The 22,075-nt window shown below is 40.7% G+C and overlaps 2 protein-coding genes across 2 annotated transcripts in view; one reads left to right on the forward strand and one right to left on the reverse strand.

The window, feature by feature from the left end:
• pak1 (p21 protein (Cdc42/Rac)-activated kinase 1) overlaps nt 1-12,226 on the reverse strand; it is a 40,275-nt gene extending 28,049 nt beyond the window's left edge. The window contains exon 1 of the mRNA XM_066699320.1: nt 12,080-12,226. The gene's annotated coding sequence lies outside the window, so the exon portion shown is untranslated. The remainder of the gene's footprint in view (nt 1-12,079) is intronic.
• A 4,882-nt stretch (nt 12,227-17,108) lies between these two features.
• aqp11 (aquaporin 11) lies at nt 17,109-21,824 on the forward strand. The gene is made up of 3 exons (XM_066699324.1): nt 17,109-17,769; nt 18,844-18,960; nt 19,806-21,824. Exons 1-3 carry the CDS (start codon nt 17,172-17,174, stop codon nt 19,916-19,918), a joined length of 828 nt encoding a protein of 275 aa, XP_066555421.1. The 5' UTR covers nt 17,109-17,171; the 3' UTR covers nt 19,919-21,824.
• Nucleotides 21,825-22,075: the final 251 nt, after the last annotated feature.

Raw genomic sequence — 22,075 nt, forward strand, 5'->3', positions numbered from 1 at the left:
ACGTAGACCTTTGTACTCATCCTGAAATTCATGCTCAAGAAAGACCTGCAGAGACTGTATCCGGAACTTAAATCCTGAAGCAAACCAATTCAATATTTGCTTTAGTAGGAAAAATTACTGGTTCATCAAATCACATTTTTTACGACATAAGCATAATTCTGACTGCAGACAAGTCCTTCCACATGAAATGCAATAATTAGGAGAAGGTCATGCATACCATGTCTAGTCTGGTGAATGTAATCTATTGGACACAAAATAACATGTTAGTTTAGGAAAATCACGCAGTCTTTGTCCCTCACTTGGGGTTTCTCAGCTTTTCACAGCAGGGGTGTGGGCAGGATAGATAACTCTCCCATGACAAATAATGTAATAATGTAAACAGCCAATTGATCACAACTGTACACACAAATGATATCAATTTTGCTCCCTTTGCTGCAGGAGACATTATTCCAGCAGTGACGGCTGAGCAGCTCCACAGACCCAGAGTGCACTGAGCGAGGGAACAGACAGGCGGCGTAAAAGGTGGATTTGCATCAAGTTGCAAATGCATTTGTTACAGCAGCCCGACACGTTAATGTCATTACACGTTTTCTAATGAATGTTACCCACAGACAATATGCAAAAAGCTGCCAGAGATAGGGCTTCACAGAATTATATCTATTAGGAGAGGAGAGACAGAAAATAAAATTAAAAAGTTATAAATTATAATTTTTCAGAAGGCAGTTTCAAAGACCTAAAAATTGAACTTCAACCCCTCAGTTTCAATGTCATCTTATTAGACTGAAAACTGCACACATGAACAGACACCAGCTCCCCCTCCACACCCCAACATTCCCCTCAATAAATGACAGCGCGACTGTCTGTCCCTGCAAAACGCCCGCTTGCCTTCCTCATAATAACAGGTTATCCACTTTAATTTGAAACTGAAGCAACCACAGCGAACAAAAACAGCAGTGTGCGCGCATCGATCGGAGGTTTAGCCCACGAAAATCTAAGTAAGGGCCGGGGCTGTTGGGGCTGTGGAAGTCTGCACAGGTGCTTCAGAAAAAGGAGCATAAGTTGTAGACACATTTGTGGATTTGTCTGTCCACCTGGCTCTGGCTCAAGGGGAATATTCCAGTGCTCTCAAAGCCACCGATGTTCTCTGGTTCGAGAGCCGTGGAAAGCACATCAAGTTTCACATGGAATTCCTCCTTTCAAATGTTGTCCCTGCTAACATGAGAATGGCAGTGCAGGCCTTTCCTCCATTACCTTTTGACTAGGGATGCAGCGATCAATCAGCCACCGATTATGATTATGATTATCAGCTATTGGCCGATTGCTTTAAAATGGGCTGAATTTCTGGACGATATTTCTGTCTGATGGTGCGGCTTTTATTGCGTCTAAATAAGCATCCGATTTGTTCCATTTTAGTCGTGTACTTTTAACAAAATATGAGTGACGCATACAAACTGCAATACAGTTCCTTTTCAACCTTCTCTCGTTCTATAGGTCAATAAACAATAGGAAAATATCAGATATCGGTATTGGTGCAGAATTTTCATATTGGTGCATCCTTACTTTTGACTTCACCAAACACTGTCTTGTCCAGTGGCTGGAGGATGTGGGTGAGGTGAGATGGGAGCCAGAGAAGCACAACCCCATTTTCTCTGGCCTTGGTCACAGGTGCCTGACTGTCAAAAATGTAAACTCTTGGCAGTCCCATGTCAAAGATCTTTGTCAACAGCTTCTCAAAATACTCTGCCTACCCATTTTGTCCCCATAATGAAAATAAGGTAAGTTCATGTATTCTGAGTAATATTAATTCATTTTAGGCTTTTTTAATATGAGGTACAATGGGTACTGGGCTTATTAAGAACAGTGGTCCATGGGAAATTAATGTCAATAATTTTATATCAAGTTAATGTAAACATGTACTATCTTCATAATTAATACAATGTTTTTACAACTTAGACCATGTTTATTGTTGGTAGAACAAATTAAATAATGATTCTGCTTTAAAGCCATGTGCTAATATAGGATTTCAAGGGCACTGTTCCTTTTAAGCCCATATGAAAAAACAATCACATTTTAAGATTATAATAATTGATAGAATATTAAATATTGTTTAAAATATTTAAATTTACTATTGCCATAAACAGCTTCTCAATTTTTGCTGTTCTACTGCATCTATCTGTGACCATCATTCTGACAGTGTCCCGCGCCCGCTCCGGAAACTCATGAAATCTATATTTTCAAATACAAAATAGTGCTTTTAAATACAAAGCAAATCCATCATATAAGGTTTTATTTGATAAAATTAAGAGATTAATAAATAATTCTTATCAATATTCACCTAGTTTGGTCACCAAATTCCAGACAAATGGCCCCTCATAAAGCAAAGTTTTGGGGTGCTGCACAATGGCAGCACAAAGTCATACATAACTCAAGAACACAAAATGTTATTGGCTCCAAATAAAAGTAACAATTTTGTGCATTTACTCTGAAACAGATAATTCTTCTAAAATGTCCTGTCTTTTTTTGTATTTCAAAATAAAAGAGCAAGTGGGCTTATATGGTACGTGGGCTTAATTGGGTCACTTCCCCTACACCTGGATACTGTTACACACTTGTGAACGTGACAGCACAAAGGAGCAGGCTGGGATCGATAGCATTTGCTTCTCCCCTTGGGTCTCTTTAGGAGTCCTGTACACTACCTACCAAAACACAGAGCGGAAAAAGTGACTTAAAGTGACCTCAGGACTTGGGAAATGTTGGCATTGATATGTCGAGATTGTCTGGAGGTTGTCAATGAATTTGAGCTGCAGGGAATAAAAACTAAGATTTGGTTTCATACTATAATTCCCTCTGGTGGGTAACTTTGGATTTTGAATGGTTGTTTTTTGCGTAGCTTTGGTTTTTGAAATACCAGGGAAAGTGATTACGTTGTTACAGATAAAGCAATTATCATTACAGTGGACCAAACCCATACTGCAAAGCCTTTCATGGTTGCATTCCATATTATAACCTTTGCAAATTACATACCAGACTGGAAAATGTTGCATCAGGAAACGAAAATAGAAGTACATACGTATCCAAAAAACACACATAGCAACCGACTTTTTGTTCTCTCATTAGACATCTCTGAATAATGTACTTCTTGCCACGCGTTTTCACATACACCTCATGACTTGTTTGCTAAAGGTAACTCAGACGATTATTCATACAGACCAACACACTTGAAATTACAAGATAGTTTGACTTTTCACACCCCTAGACCGATCAACTTTCTGGAACAGCTTGGAATTTACTGCCAAGGTCTTTTTATTTATTTTTTCCTCCTACCACAAAACACACTCAAATGAGCTCTCTCTGATGAGCCACTCTGTTTGAAGGTCCCTTGGTTTCCTAAGGTAGGCCTTGTTAAATGCTTTCAGGAATTCCCCTTAAAAAAAAAAAAGTTTCAAGTTTCATTACACCTGTTAGCTGTGGTCAGACCTTGGGAGGATGAACCAAATACACCCCCTTTCACTTTACAGCACCAACCCCACCCTCATCTTCTTTTCAGAGATTAGTTTAAAAGAAAACAGTGAGCAGAGCTATAGACTGACTACTTCACACTACCAATACAGACAAGAGAAACACACTGACAACGGTGAGTTCTAAAGCAGCCACAATTCTCCAGCTTCAACTTCCAACAGCAACAGCAATAAAAAACATACAAAAAAATATCTTCCCTCCCTTTTCTATCAAAGATCAGCTGTGTGGTTTAGATTTGGTTCATCAGCAAGTGTCCTAAAGCAGGAGATCTCTGCCAGTCCTCAAAGAAGCCCAATGGTCAACTAGCATTATTGTGAAATGTGCCAACATAACCAGCCTCATTTGAACTAGAATCTGAAAGATGTGAAAAGCATACAACGTAAAGCAGTGTAGATCTTCAAATAAATGATGAGTTGGGAGTCCCTGAGGACTTGTCATGAACTCCTGTCTGACTCAGAGCTGACGCTAAGCACCCATCTCAACTTGCCAAGTGCTTCTCGAAGTGACACATGCTCTACCTCACTACACGTCACTGGTAGAGTCACTCACATGCAAGCAATCGCCCTTTCCACACCGCCGTGAAGGCCTGCGCGAACCCAGCTCTGAGAGAAAGCAATGGATGGCCTCTCAGGACTCCCAGCAGCACAAAGAGTGCTTTGTTTGTTTCCTCAGACACTTCTGCACTGACAGCTACACTTCACGCAGTCCAGGGTACATCGCAGCAGCCCATCATCTGGGAAGTGCTCTCTCCGTTAATAACACTTAACGAGCTGCACTTACTGCGAACTTAAGAGTAAGGGGGATGAATAAATCTCAGGGAATGCTGGCGTCGGCCTATTTAATAATGCACGCACAAAATGCTAGGAGTGGCTTTCGGACTATTTAAGAGGAAAATAGATGTTGACTTTTGCAGTTTCCCTGTTCATAATACAAATGGGTTTTCTGTTCTTTATCCCCCCACCATACACTGAGTAGACAACCATGGAAAATAACAGAGGTCTATCATATATCATCTCCATTACCAAGGCTGTTAATCATGAATGACCATTGCCGTTAGTGGAGTGCATTCATGCCTATTTTAGAGATCCTACCAAGTGTAACAGGACTCGCAATGTAAACAAACTGGTTACAGTGACCTCAGCCCCTGGGTTCCTCTAGACCAGGTGTTGCCAATTCCAGGCCTCAAGGACCAGCTGCCAGCAGGTTTTATAGCAGTATCTATTCAAGCCTGCTCTCCTCACATGATATGTCCAGTTCTCGTCCCTTATGAAATCAATTACATCTATCCAATATACCTCTGAAATGAGGGTCCACGGGACACTCCAATCTGCTCTTGCTGTGATTATTTTGTGAGACTGCGGTAGAGGAATAGCCAGCTCCGTTATTCAAGTCACTCAAGTGGTCGATTGCTCCAGCACAGTCCCTGACAAGCTAGGTGATCAGGTAGTGCGCTTACTCTATAGATCAACTAGATTTATTATCTCAGTTGACAGTGGGGCATTCCTTTATGTGTTACTGAAATCAGTTGGCTAAAGACAGCATTGCAAGCTTGAGGAGTTACATTAAATAGGCTAACTTTTGGCTTAAACTAGCAAAGAGGATAAAATATTGCTGAAAATGACCATTAAGTACGTTTACACTGCCATTAGTCCAAACTTAATTATATGCATATATTAAATTAGTCTTTTAGAATACAGAGCTATATCAAAAACTTCAATTTTATCTCATTATGAATTATTCTAACAAGTAAAACCAACACACTTGCATATTGTTTTGCAACCAAAACATTTTAAATAAAGATACAGTTATATATTTTTGGCTAACATAAAATAACAAGTGTTAATTTTAACACAGGAAGTAGGGAAGTGTTCTCCTATCTGCTCCACTGATGTGAAGGTGGTTTGTTGCCTGCCTTTAAAAGAAATGCTGCCGCAGTGCATGCTGGGACTTGAGCTGGTTGAGTATCCACACTTCCAGGATCAAATGCTACCAATGTATTCGATCCAGATCTGTACCATCTCCCTAAGAGAAACATCTGATCCGATCACTGAGCGTTTCAAATGCCATTTCTGAGCAGGATCAAATACTAACGATGCACTTGATGCGGATCAGATATGGCAGTGTACATATGCCGATTGTGGATGGTTTTTGGATTCCCTTTTAAATTCTTCATTGAGGATATGTTTATGCGTAAATGCAAGCAACAAGACTAGGCTACTTTAACTTTTTTTTTTTTAATTGTATTCTCCAATTATTATTTAATTTAAACAGAAACTCAAACAACTTTCCAAACCACCAGATCTAAGGATTGATTCCCTATTAAACATTACAGATACACTTACGAGTCACAGAAAATGAAGTTTTCAGTGGTTATTAGTGGCAAATGTACACAAAACAAAAAAGGCTAAAAGCCACTCTGCTTGAGGAGACATGATGTCCTATTGGTTATGCAGAGAAGGGGGGGACAATTCTCTTCCTACATGACTTAGCAAAGTGCTTTATCATACTTGTGAAAAGGAAAAGCAAAGAGCACAGTAACCCACTGATTAATGGGGTGTCACAGTTAAAAAAGAAAGCCAAAACACTGGCTCCATGACAAAGATGTTAACAAAGCCTATCGATTTAATAAGTCTCCACACCTACACCCAGGCCCCCAGAAACTCACAGGCCTGCGTTGAAGCACTCTTTAAAACAAAAACAAAACAAAAAAACACTTTCAAGCCTGTTTGAATTTGGTAATTGCACAGGATAAACCGCATGACACAAGGGTCTAAAAGTCTCTACTGGGATTTCTACAATACCAGTGTGAGCCCTATACCTCCAAGCCCAGAACTAACAGGGTCTGCAGTGTTTGTTACTCAGACAGCATAAATTATAATTACAAAAGCATTCCTTGTGTTCAGGTCCGAACACAATACATTCAGAATATCCTCCATCTAAAAGAGGAGAAAAATGTGGGCTTTCATCCGTATGGAAAAGAAAAAACCCCATCTGCTATGAATTACTGGTTCTGATTACCACTAACGCTGGTTGTTCCAAATGATATTCTGTACTTCATAAATATATTGTGGTTTTCATTTTTTTTTTAATCCATATTTGTATGCATGTCATATTCATAATTTTGGGTTTCATCTGGTGACAGAGTATGCTCTAGACTGCAAAGTGAACAACAGTTTTGTGATGCACTTGATAGGTCAGAGATAAACATCTAAAAAGTTACACCCGTCCCAACCAAACACCAAATCACTCTCACCAAGTTAATTCAAAGGAACTGAAAATAAGAACTAAAACACCTGCTTCACACCAGGACACATATGTATATAAAGAAACATACTTTAATAAACTTTACTGTAGGCTTTATTAAAAAATGCAAAACAGCAAAGGTTCTTTAAAGGTTTAGGTCATTCTTTAATATTAAATTAAAAGCCAATAAAAAGCAGGATCATTTCTACTACACTTAAGCACACATTTATCTCTAGAGAGCATGCTGGGGAAACTCTACAGAACTGTATCTGTACCTCAGTCTCTCCTATGAGCCTGTCAGGAATAAGAGGAAAAAAGAAAATCTGACCTTCGCAACTCAGCTCTTTGGCAATTTGACCCTTAAATTGGCTTTCCACTAGGTAACTTATTTTCTCCTGTAGATTGTGTGCAGCTAAGCAACCACTGCCCGAGCACAGCGATCTCAGCTCCACTCCTGTTCTCCTCACACACAAACACATGCTTTGAACACTAAGCACAGAGCTGATCAGCCATTCCAATTAGCCGAGGCGTTTGACCTCCGCTTTCAGTCTTTCCATCTCGATTGTCAAGAAGTTAAGGAAGGGGACTTTTTAATAGACAGTTTGCACTTCTGCCACTTACTCTTTGAGATACCTCAATCATGTGACTTAGCATCCTTGTGCTCATTCAGATGGGACTGGAATCTGCAAGTCTCACTGGATACAATGGTCAGCAAACTGGCATTTTAAACAAGCATAATCTACCTGCTGTCGACAGTGAACAGCTTGTCTTTGATTTCCACTACTGTGTGAAGGTGTCAGGGGATGTGAGGTTTGTACTCCTCTTCACCGCCCACAATTCCCAGAGCCAGTGTAGCTGTGGCAGGTGCTGCCAATAGGTCAAAGGTCAGCCTCTGAGTCAGCTTTCTGGAAGATCATTAGCAAACTTACATTCAGCACTGAGGGGACTCCCATTGATAACCAATAACTGTGGCTCACACTCACACTGGCTACATTGATGTTTACCGAGTCGATGAATCACAGCCGTTTTTCCGTCATGAATGTTATCCCGTAGAAAGCATAGCACCTTTAAGAGAAATTAGACTTTCATTTTCATCAGAGTATACCAGGACACATTAGATGATGCTTAAACTCTTAAAATAAAATCAACCTGTTGGATTACTCTCCAACACACCACTCATTTAAAAAAAGTCCTTTTATGCCACAGTGCAGAGACTGAACCTTACTCTTGGACAGTACCAACTCTGATACCTCTTAAAACAAAAGGACTGCACACCCAAATACAGAAATCACCCACAACACTTACCCAATTCAGATTATAGATCAAAGAACAGGAAATGCAGCTTTGAGAGATATAGTAGTAGGCAGTGCAGTTATGTGGAACAGTGGATACAGTTGGGTCCTTCTCTTTCCTTGTGACATGCCAGAGGTGGAAGGTACTACTGAAAACTAGTATTGCATAACGAATAAAAGGCACATCCAATAAACTGCTTCTCACTGGGGATACAGTTGGAGGGGGGGGCAGAAGAAAAGACAAATGAAATAACACTTTCACAAAGAACTTTAGAATGCTACAGAACGGAACAAAACAGATGGATGGACGACGTGTGAAAGCTGACAAAGCAAATTAATCAATTTTCAGCAATAAGTATTCGTCACATGAAACAGATCACACTACATTCGGTGATTGGGGTTATTGCAATGATTTACACTGTAATCATCAGAAACCAAAGGGATCCTGGTTCCAAAGGAGAAATGGAATCACGACCCTTTCGACTGTCTACTCTATTCCACTCTTTTCCAAAATAACATCAAGAGTGCCTACTCAGCAGGAGTTCACCACTTACAACCGAGACATAAAAAGCATTGTTGCTGTTCCTTAACCTGAGTTCTCACATAATTTCAGACTGTGACACGATCACTTGATATTCTGGGATTAGTCACACAAAGACAATTATAACCTTTACATGACATTTGGAATATTTTCCATGAATGCACAGTTGCTGAATTTCTTCCAAAACTGCTCATTCTCTGCTATGTGAACTTAATTAAATCTAAAGCTGTGACATCTAAAAGCAAGTATATTTATTTTTTATTTGAGAGTTCTATAATCAGCCAATGTGCCTTGGGTGATAGTCCTACACTGACAAAATTACTGTATTCTTATTTTTATCCTGGAAAAATAGACATTACTCACCCACCATTTATCCCTATTAATACAGAATTGTTTAGAGCCAAGATTATTGATCTTTGGTCAGCAGACTAACAACAGTCCTCAAAGTTGTTCCAGAGGATACATCATTACAAGATGCCAACTAAACATGTAAGTAAAAATATCATTTAAAAAATACATTTGAATTAAAATGTATTTCAAAACCTGTATAAAAAGTTTAGGTTTGCTAGAGTCAGGACTTAAACCCTCAAGATGACATCATAACATCTCCAGGACCACAGGCTGCCACAGATGGCAACTTGTCAAGTACTATGCAATTAGCACATTTCTGGTTTGCTGAAATTTACATTTCTGTCCTCTCTCGATAAATTCATAGTAATGTCTAATTGCAAATATGGGATTATCCATACTGTAAAGCATCATCCATCTCATTTAAACCTAGACCGGTATCCATGTGGTAATTGTTTATACCTTGTCTGACCTTGATGATGTTGTTGTCAATTTTGGTTAGTAAGTGTTTAACCATGCTTGTTTGTGTGGTTGTTTTAACGGTTACCAAACAACAACACGGTGTTCTGTGCTGCAAGGTACAGGTGAAACAGGTAGGTAACTTGGCAATATGTCACCAAGCCAGATCGCCAGGTGGCACAGTCAGCAAATCAATTCAAAGAAAATAAAAATGTAAACCTGACCATCACACCACAATCAATGCTGGAAATGTAATTCAAATCATAAAACAGCAACCACTCCCTCATCCAACTGTTTTCAAACAACTGCGAATTCCCCCTCCAAGTTAATATCTGGCACACTTCAGTAAGTGTACTGCTGTGCTCAAGAACGCCAGTCTTATACTATACATTAAATTATAGCCGTGGGATTGACCACTCCTTGACGCTAATGACCATCAACATCTCAAGCCTGCATTATATCAACTTCAGAAGGGCATGTGGTCATATCCCAGAAGCACAGCTGATCTCAGAGCCACACGAGCGCAAACAGACGGGGGGCTCTACTAAGACACCAGCAGGATAAACAAGACCCCACCCCCATTTCCATAGCAATTGCACTGATGAAGCACAAAAATGAATAATATTTTCAAACTCTCCCAAGGTGGCAGACATGAATTATTCAGCGACTGCCTGGGAGCGACAGCATACATAGAAGCCGGCGGGTTGCAAAACGTGAAATGGGTTGAACTGCTGTGCAACGAGAGGGCCATTTTAATATCTTATAGATCATCTAAAAGTGATGTTTAATCACTGTTTTTAGCTGTGGGACGTTAAACAGAGGTATAAACTTGACAGCCCATTATGACAGTGCTAGAACTGTGACCGAGCCCACCCTGAATGAGAAAATCCCACCAGCCGTTGACACGGCTGTCTGTTCTGCAGGCCATTATAACAAGCTAAGGATCGACGGTCCATTAAGACGACCCATTGATAATGCATTGCAAAGCCGCTAAAGTGCAAATCACTGCACGGACTAAAGTATAGGATGGATATTTATCATAGCATTTAAGTTCTTCAGAGAAGCACAGTAACTTGCTTTTAAAAGCACAACCATCCTCTCAATTACAATAAAGCTGCTGATGACATCACCGTTCAAAATAACGGTTGCAAATGATGGTGACATGAAAGAGTCACTGGACATGACGTAAATATGGTATATTGTTCCTTTACGGTCACCAAATGGATGTTGGTTTTCTCAGCAACAGTCATGAAATAAAAGTGAAAATAAAAGAGTGCAAAACACAATACAGAAAGTACTGTTAAGAATAGAAGCAGCAGAAAGTGATACATGTGAATAAGTTTTGGTTTCAAACACTGGACAAATGTGTGTGTGTGTGTATATAAAGAAAATTGGAAAAAGAGATCACAGACTTACACAAAAGTACAAATCACTCTGGGTGTACTGTAGACTTGAGGCTTCACGCTAATTAATATATTTAAAGATCAATAGAATACCAATAAGATAAAATGTAGTCCACCTGTACCTGACTTATTGGAGTATATTTAAATAAGAAACTGTATTAGTTATAAAGGTAAGACCTCAGTACAGCATATTCCGCATTGATACAAATGTTAGTGTTTAAATCTCTCTTATTGAATAAGGAATGGTACAGAGTCGAAGTAACAGGTTTCCCTGTAAACCACATTTCTATAGCCTGTCCCAAACAACTGGTGGAGACAGTGGCAACCACCATGGGACAATTAGGTCACTAGCACAGAAATAAAGTAAATTAAGAACAGACATTTAATCATTTGTTGAAAATGTGTCGATCAGTCACCCATTGTGACAAATTACATTTCCTTGAAACAACACACTGTATCCTTCCCTGACCAGGATCCCACGGTTCACTGCAGAAACAGCCCCCAGCTACAGTATTTACAAACAACAAAACCAGCACTACCTCCGACTCCGCATCAAGGGCTGACTCGCATCGATCTGCCTCCAAAACGCCTACAGGTCGCGTTAAACACAAAGTAAACGACTCCGAATAATGCCAGCCCATTTCAACTAAAAGCATATTTGTTTGAAACCATATGATTATATATAAGGCTATACAGTGCCACTGGTTATTTTAATAATTGTATTGCTATATGCTTAAGAAAGTAGCCTATTCCATCATTAACTTGCCATTTTAAATGAAAATAACAATGATCACCCCAGCAGAGAAAACACACACACACACACACATATATATATATATATATATGCATGTACACACAGGCACGTCCATGCAGCGCAGACGTCTGCAGCTCTGCGCCGCTCCACCAATGGGATCACGGCGATCCTGCAGATCTGCGCTACACAACGCGACCACATTCACTTTCTCAGTAGCCGCAAAATGCAAAGCAGACGCCGCAACTCCTCTCCGCTGCCGACTTTCAGAGAAGAATACACGTCTGACGTGTGCAAAGTTATATGAAGAAAACGACTTGGCTCTGCGGGAGACACCGCTGAAAAATGGCTCAAGTCTGCCCGGTCCCTACTGCTCCGCCGCTGCCCGGTCAGATATAGCAGGGCACGGGCAGCTCGTATAACACTGCCGGGCGCCCAGGGGGGCAGTGAGACAGCACCCACCGTGGCCCAGCTGAGGCCAGTAAGGATCACAAGCGTCCCGTTTTCCAGTGCAAATACTCACTTGTAATTGTCCTCAGCAACGCAATGCAACGCAAGCCGCTCTGTGGCGCCGTCGCTCTCACTCATGCACACACTGGGCTCCGCTGCCGCCGGTCCCTCCTTTCTTTCCCCGCAACCCCTCCGGCTCCGGCTATTGTCAGCGCACAGCAGCCTGCTACATAGCAACGCCCGCCCAGCACGCCGTCTGCCGGGCCGCCACTGGCCACCGCCGGGAGGCGCCGGGCTATCATTGCTCCCCCTTCCCGTCCGTCTGGCGAGGAGGGCGGGGCCTGCCGGGGAAGATCCCGTCTCTTCGGAGCGGAGACATGGATCGTGGATGGTGACGTGAGGCGCGCTGACGTCATTTTTAGGGAGGCTATACATGACGTCACCGTAACTGGTACACGTTCACTTCGGGGGGAAAAAAACCCGCCACAGGTGGACTGAAGTGAGATGCAGATATCAACTGCATGGGTCTTGTTTGCTTTAAGTCTTAACTTCATGGATGTCTGGCGCTAGGGAGGCTATAACACAATTAACCTATAATTCAAGACAATTAATCAGATTGGGATTATTCAATGCCGAGCTGCTAAAGGCTGTGGTCTTTGTCACATGGGAATGGTCCCACAATGAAGATGAGTATATATTGAATGTATTTAATTCATATCTAGCCTCCTCCGTGCAGGATGGTTTGAAGTGTGTTCAGATTACCTACGTGTACGAAATGCATCGTGGTGCACGTTTTTCTGAAAGAAAATGGTTTCAAACACAGTGGTGAAAAACACAATCAAGAAAAAGCTCAGTTTAGGTCTGCGTGTAGTTTTACTAAGCAAGGTTGAACAGGTGGTAAATCTGTATTTCTTCCTAATGTTTTTCTGACTCACTGACATAGAATATACTTGTCATCATAAATGTGCATTATAATAATTTAATATATTTATTATACAGATTTGTATTCATAAACATATAGTATTGTCTGGTAACACTGCAGGAAACACTTTCACTCTGCTTGTGCTGCCATCTTCTGGACACAAACCTCTATACTGTTACAGTTGGGTACATATTAACTGTTAGTCCTTTACTGTGTCCCATAACTGTGAAATAGTTACAAAGCAACAAAACCTGCTTCAGTCAGAGCTTACTTTTCTCAGTGTTAATCCACACACAATCATCATTTTATTTATGTTTAAATTGTTCTCAATATTTTGTTTATTGCATGTTCTGCATTTCCATACTGTAGGATGTAATTTGATATGTAAAAATAATGTTTTCGTTTATTATACTTTCAGAAATATGTTTATAATGAAGGTGTTATTCTTACATTATAAGAACATTTATATGTGTTATATGTCTTATTATTATTTGTTTGAGTTTTTGTACAGGTCTGTGGCCGTATGTAAAATTAATACATATTTTACTATATTTAACTATACTACTCCCTAATAATTATATAAGAAATATATATTGTAATGTATTAATCAGTTGCAGGATTGTATCATGTCAGTGTTGCCGTTCAGTTAAATTAATAAAAAATCTTGAGAATGAATTGATTCCAGTGGTCATAATGAAACTTGTATGTGTTGTGTATGTATTACTGTGTTGTATATGTATAACACTGAGTGATAGCATGTAAAAAGACACAAACAACCTATTGTATTTAAGGAAGAATCACTAAAGCAGGTTTTGTATCATTAGCGTTAAAAGCCCTGGGAGGATTAAATGTTTGTTCAAAAAGAAGAAGAACAAGAACAAGAACAAATGAATAATAAATGAGTGGAGGAACATATGCAGATGCCTCCAAACAGGTGTACTGCATGATACAATTAAGCGATTAACATCCTATCGTGCTCTGTGGCATCTATACAAATGCTGACCAGTTGACCTCGATTTTGCATCAAGAAAGGATCTAAGTGACTTTGAAAGAGGGGTCATTATTGGGGCACGAAGGGAAGGAGCTTCAGTCACAGACTGCTCAACTGACTAGTGTTTTAATAGGAACAGTGACTAAAGTTACAACTGCATTTACATCTATGGTAGGGGTTCCCAAAGTGTGGCCCGGGGGCCAAATGCGTCCCTTAAGGATGTTTGGTGCGACCCCCCAAAGCCAACCTTCAACCACCCCTTTTCTGAAACTTTACTATATTTTTACACTTCATGGCAATTTTCTGTTACAAATTGCACATGTAATTTGGGGGGAAATAATAAAACAACAATTAAAGTTAATAAATGTTCCCTAACAAAAATGTATAGGAAATCAAATCGGTGGTTCATTTTCTACTGAGGCCCTCCCATCCCATGCAACCACAGGAAATTGGCCCTCCATCACCAGACATTGGGAACCCCTGATCTATGGGAAAGACTTCAGTAAATAGGGTTGGAAATTGTGGTTGAAAGCGAACATTCATGACCGTGATGCTCGTGCATTACTGGGTTATGTAAGGAAAACCAGAAGAGCAACTCTTTCCCAGGTGACTGAGAATGTCGATGCAGGAACAGTCTGTTGAGAACTGCACAGAGAGGGATATTATAGTCGGGCTGCAGTGCATAAACCCCTCATTACAAAGACAAATGCACATTGGAGAGTTCAGTAGTGCAAAAACCATAGGCACTGCTCTACAGAGATGTGGAAAAAAGTGATCTGGTCAGATGAGTCATCCTTCACCATATTCTCAACAAGGGGCCGAGTGCATGTGTGGGACACCAAGAGAACGGTACAGGCCTGACTGCTTGACCACTACAGTGAGGGGGTCCGGAGGCTCTGTTATGCTGTGAGGGGCATTTTCCTGGCATGGTTTGGGTCCACTTGTCCCCTTAGAGGGAAGGGTGACTGCAAATCATGACAAAGTTATTCTGAGTGATCATCTTTATCCTATGGTGACACATTTCTATCCTGATGGGAGTGGTCTCTTCCAGGATGACAATGCCCCCATCCACAGAGCATGAGGGCTCACTGAATGGTTTGACAAGTATGAAAATTATGTGAATCATATGCTGTGGCCTTCACAGTCACCAGATCTCAACCCAATTGAACACCTATGGGAGATTCTGGACCGACGTGTTAGACAGCGCTCTCCACCACCATCATCAAAACACCAAATGAGGGAATATCTGTTGGAAGAATGGTGTTCATCCCTCCAGTAGAGTCCAGAGACTTGTACAATCTGCGCCAAGAGCATTGAAGCTATTCTGGCGGCTCGTGGTGCCCAACACCTTACTGAGACACTTTATGTTGGTTTCTCCTTTAATTTGTCACCCCTCTGTATGTTACAATCAGCAATTCATTCATAGTTTGTAGAAATATGTATATCAGAAGTGACCATACAACAGTATGTAGGTCTATGCAACAGTACTACTGCACCCTACAGTGCATACTACACTTTATTATATAACAATCCTAGGTGACAAGAAGTTTCCTAGTAGACAGACAAAATGCATTCAGTTTATTGGATAGTTAGTTCTTACAGGATTTTCTGAGGCTTGTGTCACAGGAGATGAGTGAAGGGCCCAATTATTCACAAATTATTAGATTTATTCATTATTTGTATTTTCCATATTGTTGTCATTTCTATGAATAATGCTGGCTCCAACCTACACACACTACATAGCATATTTTGTTATTGTGTATTTCTTTTCTTATATGTGTGTTTGTATTTAATTGATTCATCCCCTGCATGCTTTTGTTTTACTGAGCCCCAGTCATTAAACTGATACACTTGGAACTGGAGATGGGTGTTGCCCCAGTAACAGTCCTCACAGCTCTCCACAGTGAGATCCTCTCCCCGGGACTGAGTTCCCCAGGTTACAGAGATCCAGACACAGAACAACAAGCAATCCAATAGAGCAGCAGGAGAGCTGGTGTTTTGCACAGGAGACTTGGTAGACATCATCATTCTTTAAATGTAGAATCATTACTGTTTACTCCAGGGGTGTCAGAACAGTGTCTGTTGTTTTTTGTTCCAAAAGGAGCTCAATTACTTAATTAATGTCATTATCAACTCAGGTAGAGTTATCTAAAGCTTTATTTTTATAGCCGATGTCTTACAATTTTCTTCGAAACATTAAATTCACAGAACATTTCAGAGCCCGGAGAAAAGTGTTCAATTCATCCAGTTAATTGTTTAATTAGACCAATTAAGGAGACAAGAGTTGGGCTGGAATGAAACCCAGGAGACACTGCAGCCCCCCAGGATTGGAGTCTGACATGGCCCTTGGCCCTGTCCACTGGTTCTCAATCCTGGTCCTGGCCACCCCATGCCCTGATGGTTTTCATTCCAATCGAGCTCTCAGTTATGTAATTGAACCCTCAGTTGAACTAATTTGTATAATTTGAATTTGTGGAACTTCAAGTTCCATCTACAGTTTCATACTTAACATGAACTTTACAAGTGTTTATAATAATGTAAGATCTCAGATAAGGCAAATGATTAGTTAAATTAGGGTTCAATTAAGAACCCTACCAGCTAGAACAAAAAACAGCAGGGCAGGGGGTCCCAGGACCAGGACTGAGAACTGCTGGCCTAGTCTGTTGCCCTTGACTTGAGAAGCAGATCGACATTGCCTTGGTAACATACTGTGTGATACACTCTATGGTATATATACTGTGCTGTAGTACACTGTACTGTAAAACACTACATTGCAAAAGGCCAGCGCTGTAGCCAGGGATGTAGGACAGGCATTACTTTATATACAAGAGGCATGGTATATGGCCGTTACGAAATTATATTTTTAAATAAGCACACTTGTGATCATTCAACTTGTTTTGCAGTGTTGAAACTGTGCTGGTAATACAATGGGATATTAAGCATGGGGGGGACACCCCTACATTGTACAATATGTAAACCATAGTAAACTACACACTTTGCTGTGTTTTTACCACAGTATAGCACACCTGACTGTGTCAAATGGCACACAGTGTGCCGCAGCCTCATCGTTAGCCCCGTATACTGTCACGGTTTAAGTCAAGTCAAGCATGCTGTCAGACACGTCGGTCTCTGGGATTGTTCACTGCCCCCTCTGCTGGCACGGACACGTCTCGTATTTGCAGTATAAATGATGCACCCAACGTGTGCACACTCACTTCCGCAGACACGGACACGGACAGATCCTCCCCCGCCATGGCGGAGCTGGGCGCGTCGCTGGGGCTGCTGCTGCTGGTCGTGCTGCTCAGCGAGCTGGCGCGGAGGACGGCGAGGAGGCTGCTGGCGGAGAAGCGGGGCTATGCCGTCTACGCGCTGGAGACCATCTCGACCTTGCAGCTGTGCTTCTGCACCCATGAGCTCAAGCTGCTGGGCGAGGTGGCCAGGGTCGAGCCGCAGATAGGGCTGACCCTGACCTACCTCATCACGGTGGTGCACGTCTTGACTTTCCGCGGGGCGATCTGCAACCCCTCCGGCGCTCTGGAGCAGGTTTACCGGCGGACCCTGAGCAGGACGGGCGCCGCGGCGAGGATTGGCTGTCAGTTTCTGGCAGCTGTGTTGGCACGGTTGTTGGTGCCGCACATCTGGGCACTAGGGCTCTCGGATTTGCACCTCCGGCATAAACTGCTGGGGTTTCAGTGCATCAGCCCGATCCACGCCACCCTGGCCCAGGCTGCGGCGGTGGAGCTGTGCTGCGCCTTCGCCGTGCAGTCCGCCGTGTCCCACCTGCACAGGGTGGGCGAGAAGTACCGGGTCCACCTGATAGCCGCCGTCATCACAACGCTGGTCTATGCAGGTTGGTTCTGCACATACAATTTTTAAATACCTTTTGCAGATGATATATCTGCTTATTTTACATTGTTGCATGACATCACCATATCACCTCTACCATGAAATATGCCTTGATTTTCTAATTGTACATTCCAGGTGAATATTAGGGAACAGGATGCTGTCATTGATTAGGTACAAATGTGCAGAAGTGATATTTTTCTGAGCAGACAACAGATTTTTCTACTTCAAATTCATATATTGTTCTCTATAGGTGAACTGTAGAACTTCAAACAGGATATTTAGAGCTATTCTCTGCAATAAGTATGTTGTTAAACAAGTTGTATTTTTTAGGGAGTCACACCCTCTCAGTTAATGCACCTCCGCAAATCCCTGGGGCTCCTCGAGATGTTTTTCTTTGACAGTCCTGGGTCCTGCTCTTATTTCTTCTTGTAGAGAACAAAATTGACCAGTAATTGCCCACCATGAGCAGGACAGAAGTTGGAATAGTGGGAAAATACATTAGACTGTCATGTTTTCTAAACCACTTATTAAAACTGTGTGACTCAGGGTCTGCTTCTTCCAGTTACAAGGAAGTTGAAAGCTTATCCCAGGAAAACGCATCTGCTGTTTCCGTGAAAAAGTTAATGGCAGTCAAGAATCAATGTGGTTTACTGTTTTGTATTTTGTCCTGGGGGCAAAAGCGTGGCTATTTCTGTCTCTGTATCTGCAGAATCAATACTATATGCTCTACACAATATATGCATGGCCACCAAAATCAGCTGGGGGAACATGATATCGGTATATGTGTTGAAATCAGAGGACTTCCTGAAATGACCAATTCTTTTACAGAGAAGAAGATGATGAAGCCAAACATATTTCACCCAGGTAGCACCGTGTGTCAAACTCAGGGAAGACGTGCGATTGAAATGGCAGAACTCATGTTTGTCTTGTAGAAGTTAATATATTTTCATATACATCAATATTTAATTCTTCATCCTTTCTTCACTGCTATATATATATATGTATTTGTGTGTGTGTGTGTGTGTGACACCATGTCTTGTTTTCAAACACAGTCCTGTTCCCTGTCTCTTCTCTCCAGGAGGCAGTGTGACAGGGGCCGTGTTCAATCCCGCCCTGGCGTTCTCCACTCAGTTCGCCTGCAGTGGTAACACCTTCATGGAGTATTCGTTTGTCTACTGGCTGGGCCCAGTATTGGGTAAGACGCACTGACCTCTGCACCAATTCTGTCTCTCAATGTTTTGTGTGTTGTGGGATTGCGATGCAAGTGCTCTAAATTAAATATTTCAATTACAGCCATATTGAAGACCCTAAATAATATATAAATAAGACAGCAGACATTATTCAGAGAGTGATGCATTCTCAGTTTATTTTTTGGTTGTTATTTTTTGTTAGCAGTTTCTCAAATTAACGGCTTAATTTAAACACAATTCCAATAGAAACATATTTACGCCTGCCTTCCACAAATGAAAGAACTGCTGTCATTGTTGACTATCTGTCTATGCTGCTCTTGAGTAGGTAGTGGCCTTTGCCAGTCCTGAGACCGGTCGGTCCAGTGCATGTGATTCCTGCATGGTTTGGTGAATTACTTACACAAAACACTGATGTAGAGCAGGGATGTGGTTTGGTAATTACTCTCCATTATTGTATAAGCATGACACTCTAGCTCTAAACTAATAAGCTAATTTTGCTGATGAATTTCAGTGAAGTGGAGTGGTGTCACACCTACAATTCATGTGAAATCTTGCAGAGCCCTGTTTCTGCATCTGAAGTGTTTTGTTTTGCTCAGATGAAAATCGTGTAATCCTCGTTTATTACAATTGCATGCATTGGTGGCTCTGGGCAACAACAGAGTCTCAGTAAAAGAAATAAAAAGGTTTGAGAAGCATTAACTGTTTGTAATTCTTTGTATAATTCTAGAAATTCTACCTTAACAAATAACTGCTCAGTAAATAAGGACCAATTTATTAACTGCAGGCTGCTTTATTTTATGGGGTGTAGGGTCTACTCCATTAATGTTCATCTTGTGTTTCCTTTTCTTAGGTATGTCCAGTTCTGTGCTGCTCTTTGATAAAGTCATTCCTCTGTTATCTGGGAAAAGTGGAGCTGGAAAATACATGGATTTGCCTCACATACAGAATAAAAAGCTAGAGTAAATGACCTCCGATTGAGAAGTGCTGAGATCCCAAAGTGTACTGCATTATTATTGCAATGGCACTGTGCACTAATGCATTACTTTCAGCACTGCTATTTTAATACAACACTATTCACACATAAATATAATATATCAAGTGGTATATAGTGACATAAAAGTGGGACTGGTTAAACTGACATGCACCAGTGTTTTGGTATTTTTAATAGGATATATTTATCAAATAAAAGCGATTAATTCTCATGGTGTTCGCAAATGTTCTGCAACACAAGAGTCTCTAATTTTCCTATTCAATTAACCAAACGGACAACTCATATTTCCATTTCAAAGATATTTCCAACTCTGTACCACACAGTGTTGCATGCTACCGTGTGTTCTGTCACAGCTGCAGGAAAACAGGAACAATTCAAAATACTTTCAGAGGCTGACTGGGTTGAATCATCTCAGTGGTCTGGTTCAAATCCCACTCAAAGCAGAACTGGTTGAGTCTTCAGTTGTGACTTTGAAAATCGAAATGCGAAAGCATTTAAAGGAGCCATTCTTTGAGGGAAAAGCATGTGTATATACTGCTGGTAAAATTGCAAACCTTGATTGGAATTTAAGTGGCATGACTTTTCAATGCAGCAGTTCTATGTAATTAACATGTTTGTTGTGGGGGACGGGGTGTTGGTACTGACTTCTTAAATTGTGATTGTAAAGGTGACTGTCAAACTCTCCTGAGCTGGGGAGGGAACGGTCCACTAAAAAGTAATGGATGGAAAGTCGCTAGCAGCCAAACCAAATTTTCTTCTTGAAGAATTTCTGGTCACATTCAGGGACATTGGAAATGTTGATGCTGTTGCACTTACACTACAGGTAGAGGAAGCTGGGAGAACAGGAATGCTGGACCATTCCCTTGACACACGCATGTCCAGGGTAATGAATTTAATCCATTCTTTGAATATTTTCATTTGAATACACATTCTGGAATGACCAAAATGTAGATTAAATATATAAAACATACACTAGTCTATACATATTATATAAAGTATGTCTAAGGTACATTTAGTAGAACAGCACATCACCAAAAGTAGAAGATTGAATCTCAAATGTCTTTTTTCTTTTGGTTAAATATCTCTATACAAACAATCTGAAATGCACATCACAAAACAATGAAGGTTAACGTTAAAAGGTTTCCTTGTACCTTTGGAGACACCTCTGGCAATGAATGAAAATGAATGCAATGAAGTACAAGGCAGCAGTGTTCAGATTGTGGATAAGGAAACAATGAAAGAGAAATGAAGACGGGTGCCTTCAGAGAGAAACTGGAATGAACCCTCTTGAGATGAAGGGGAACTTAGAAATGTGCCAAAATGGGGGTTTGTTTTAAACCAGCCTGCATTTATAGTTGCATACCTTACCTCTGCTGTTTCCAAGCTGGTCCTGGAACACTCTTGCATTTTATTTTTGTTCCAACCTAACTGATTACCTAAGTTAAATTATACTTTGATAAAACAGACAAGTTTTCAGTTGAAAAATACCTATAAAAAGGTCTGATTAAGCATATTAGGAATTGTACAAAACCAAATTTAAATTAATTGTTGTGTTGGATGAAATACATTACCTGAGAATTAGACAATTTACTACCCTTGTCTGCATATTCATATATATATTCAAAAACAAACTTCAATCAGCCAAAAGTCACGAGAACACCAAATAAGTATTGTATCTTAAATGTCTTTAAGAATCATGTTTTCTTTTTTGTCAGTTATGTATTTCACTATGAGGTCACAGTAGTGAGTGTTATGCGAATTAAAACATACTATTTGATACAATCAGTGCCTTTCCAGGGTTGACCTATTAAAACTGTCTATTGAACTGTCTGTGATGCACAATTATATATGAAATAAAAGTGTTGTTTATGCACTTTATTAGGAGTGGGTAATAATGTTTGAAGTGCTGTATAGATTATATTCCCTCAAATCCATTTTCTTGATGAAGCTATGGTTGATGTGAGTGAGAAACACTTTATAAATCCAAAATTAAGATAATCAAAACTTAAAAGTACATCCTCAGGGGTGGTGTGGGAGGGCGGTACTGTATATAGATAATATATGTTGTGTTCTAAGTATTCCAGAACTTTAGACAATGTTTTCTGAATAATAATGAATAGACTCAAACC

Source organism: Amia ocellicauda, chromosome 3 (assembly GCF_036373705.1).
Source record: "Amia ocellicauda isolate fAmiCal2 chromosome 3, fAmiCal2.hap1, whole genome shotgun sequence".
NCBI lineage: Eukaryota > Metazoa > Chordata > Actinopteri > Amiiformes > Amiidae > Amia > Amia ocellicauda.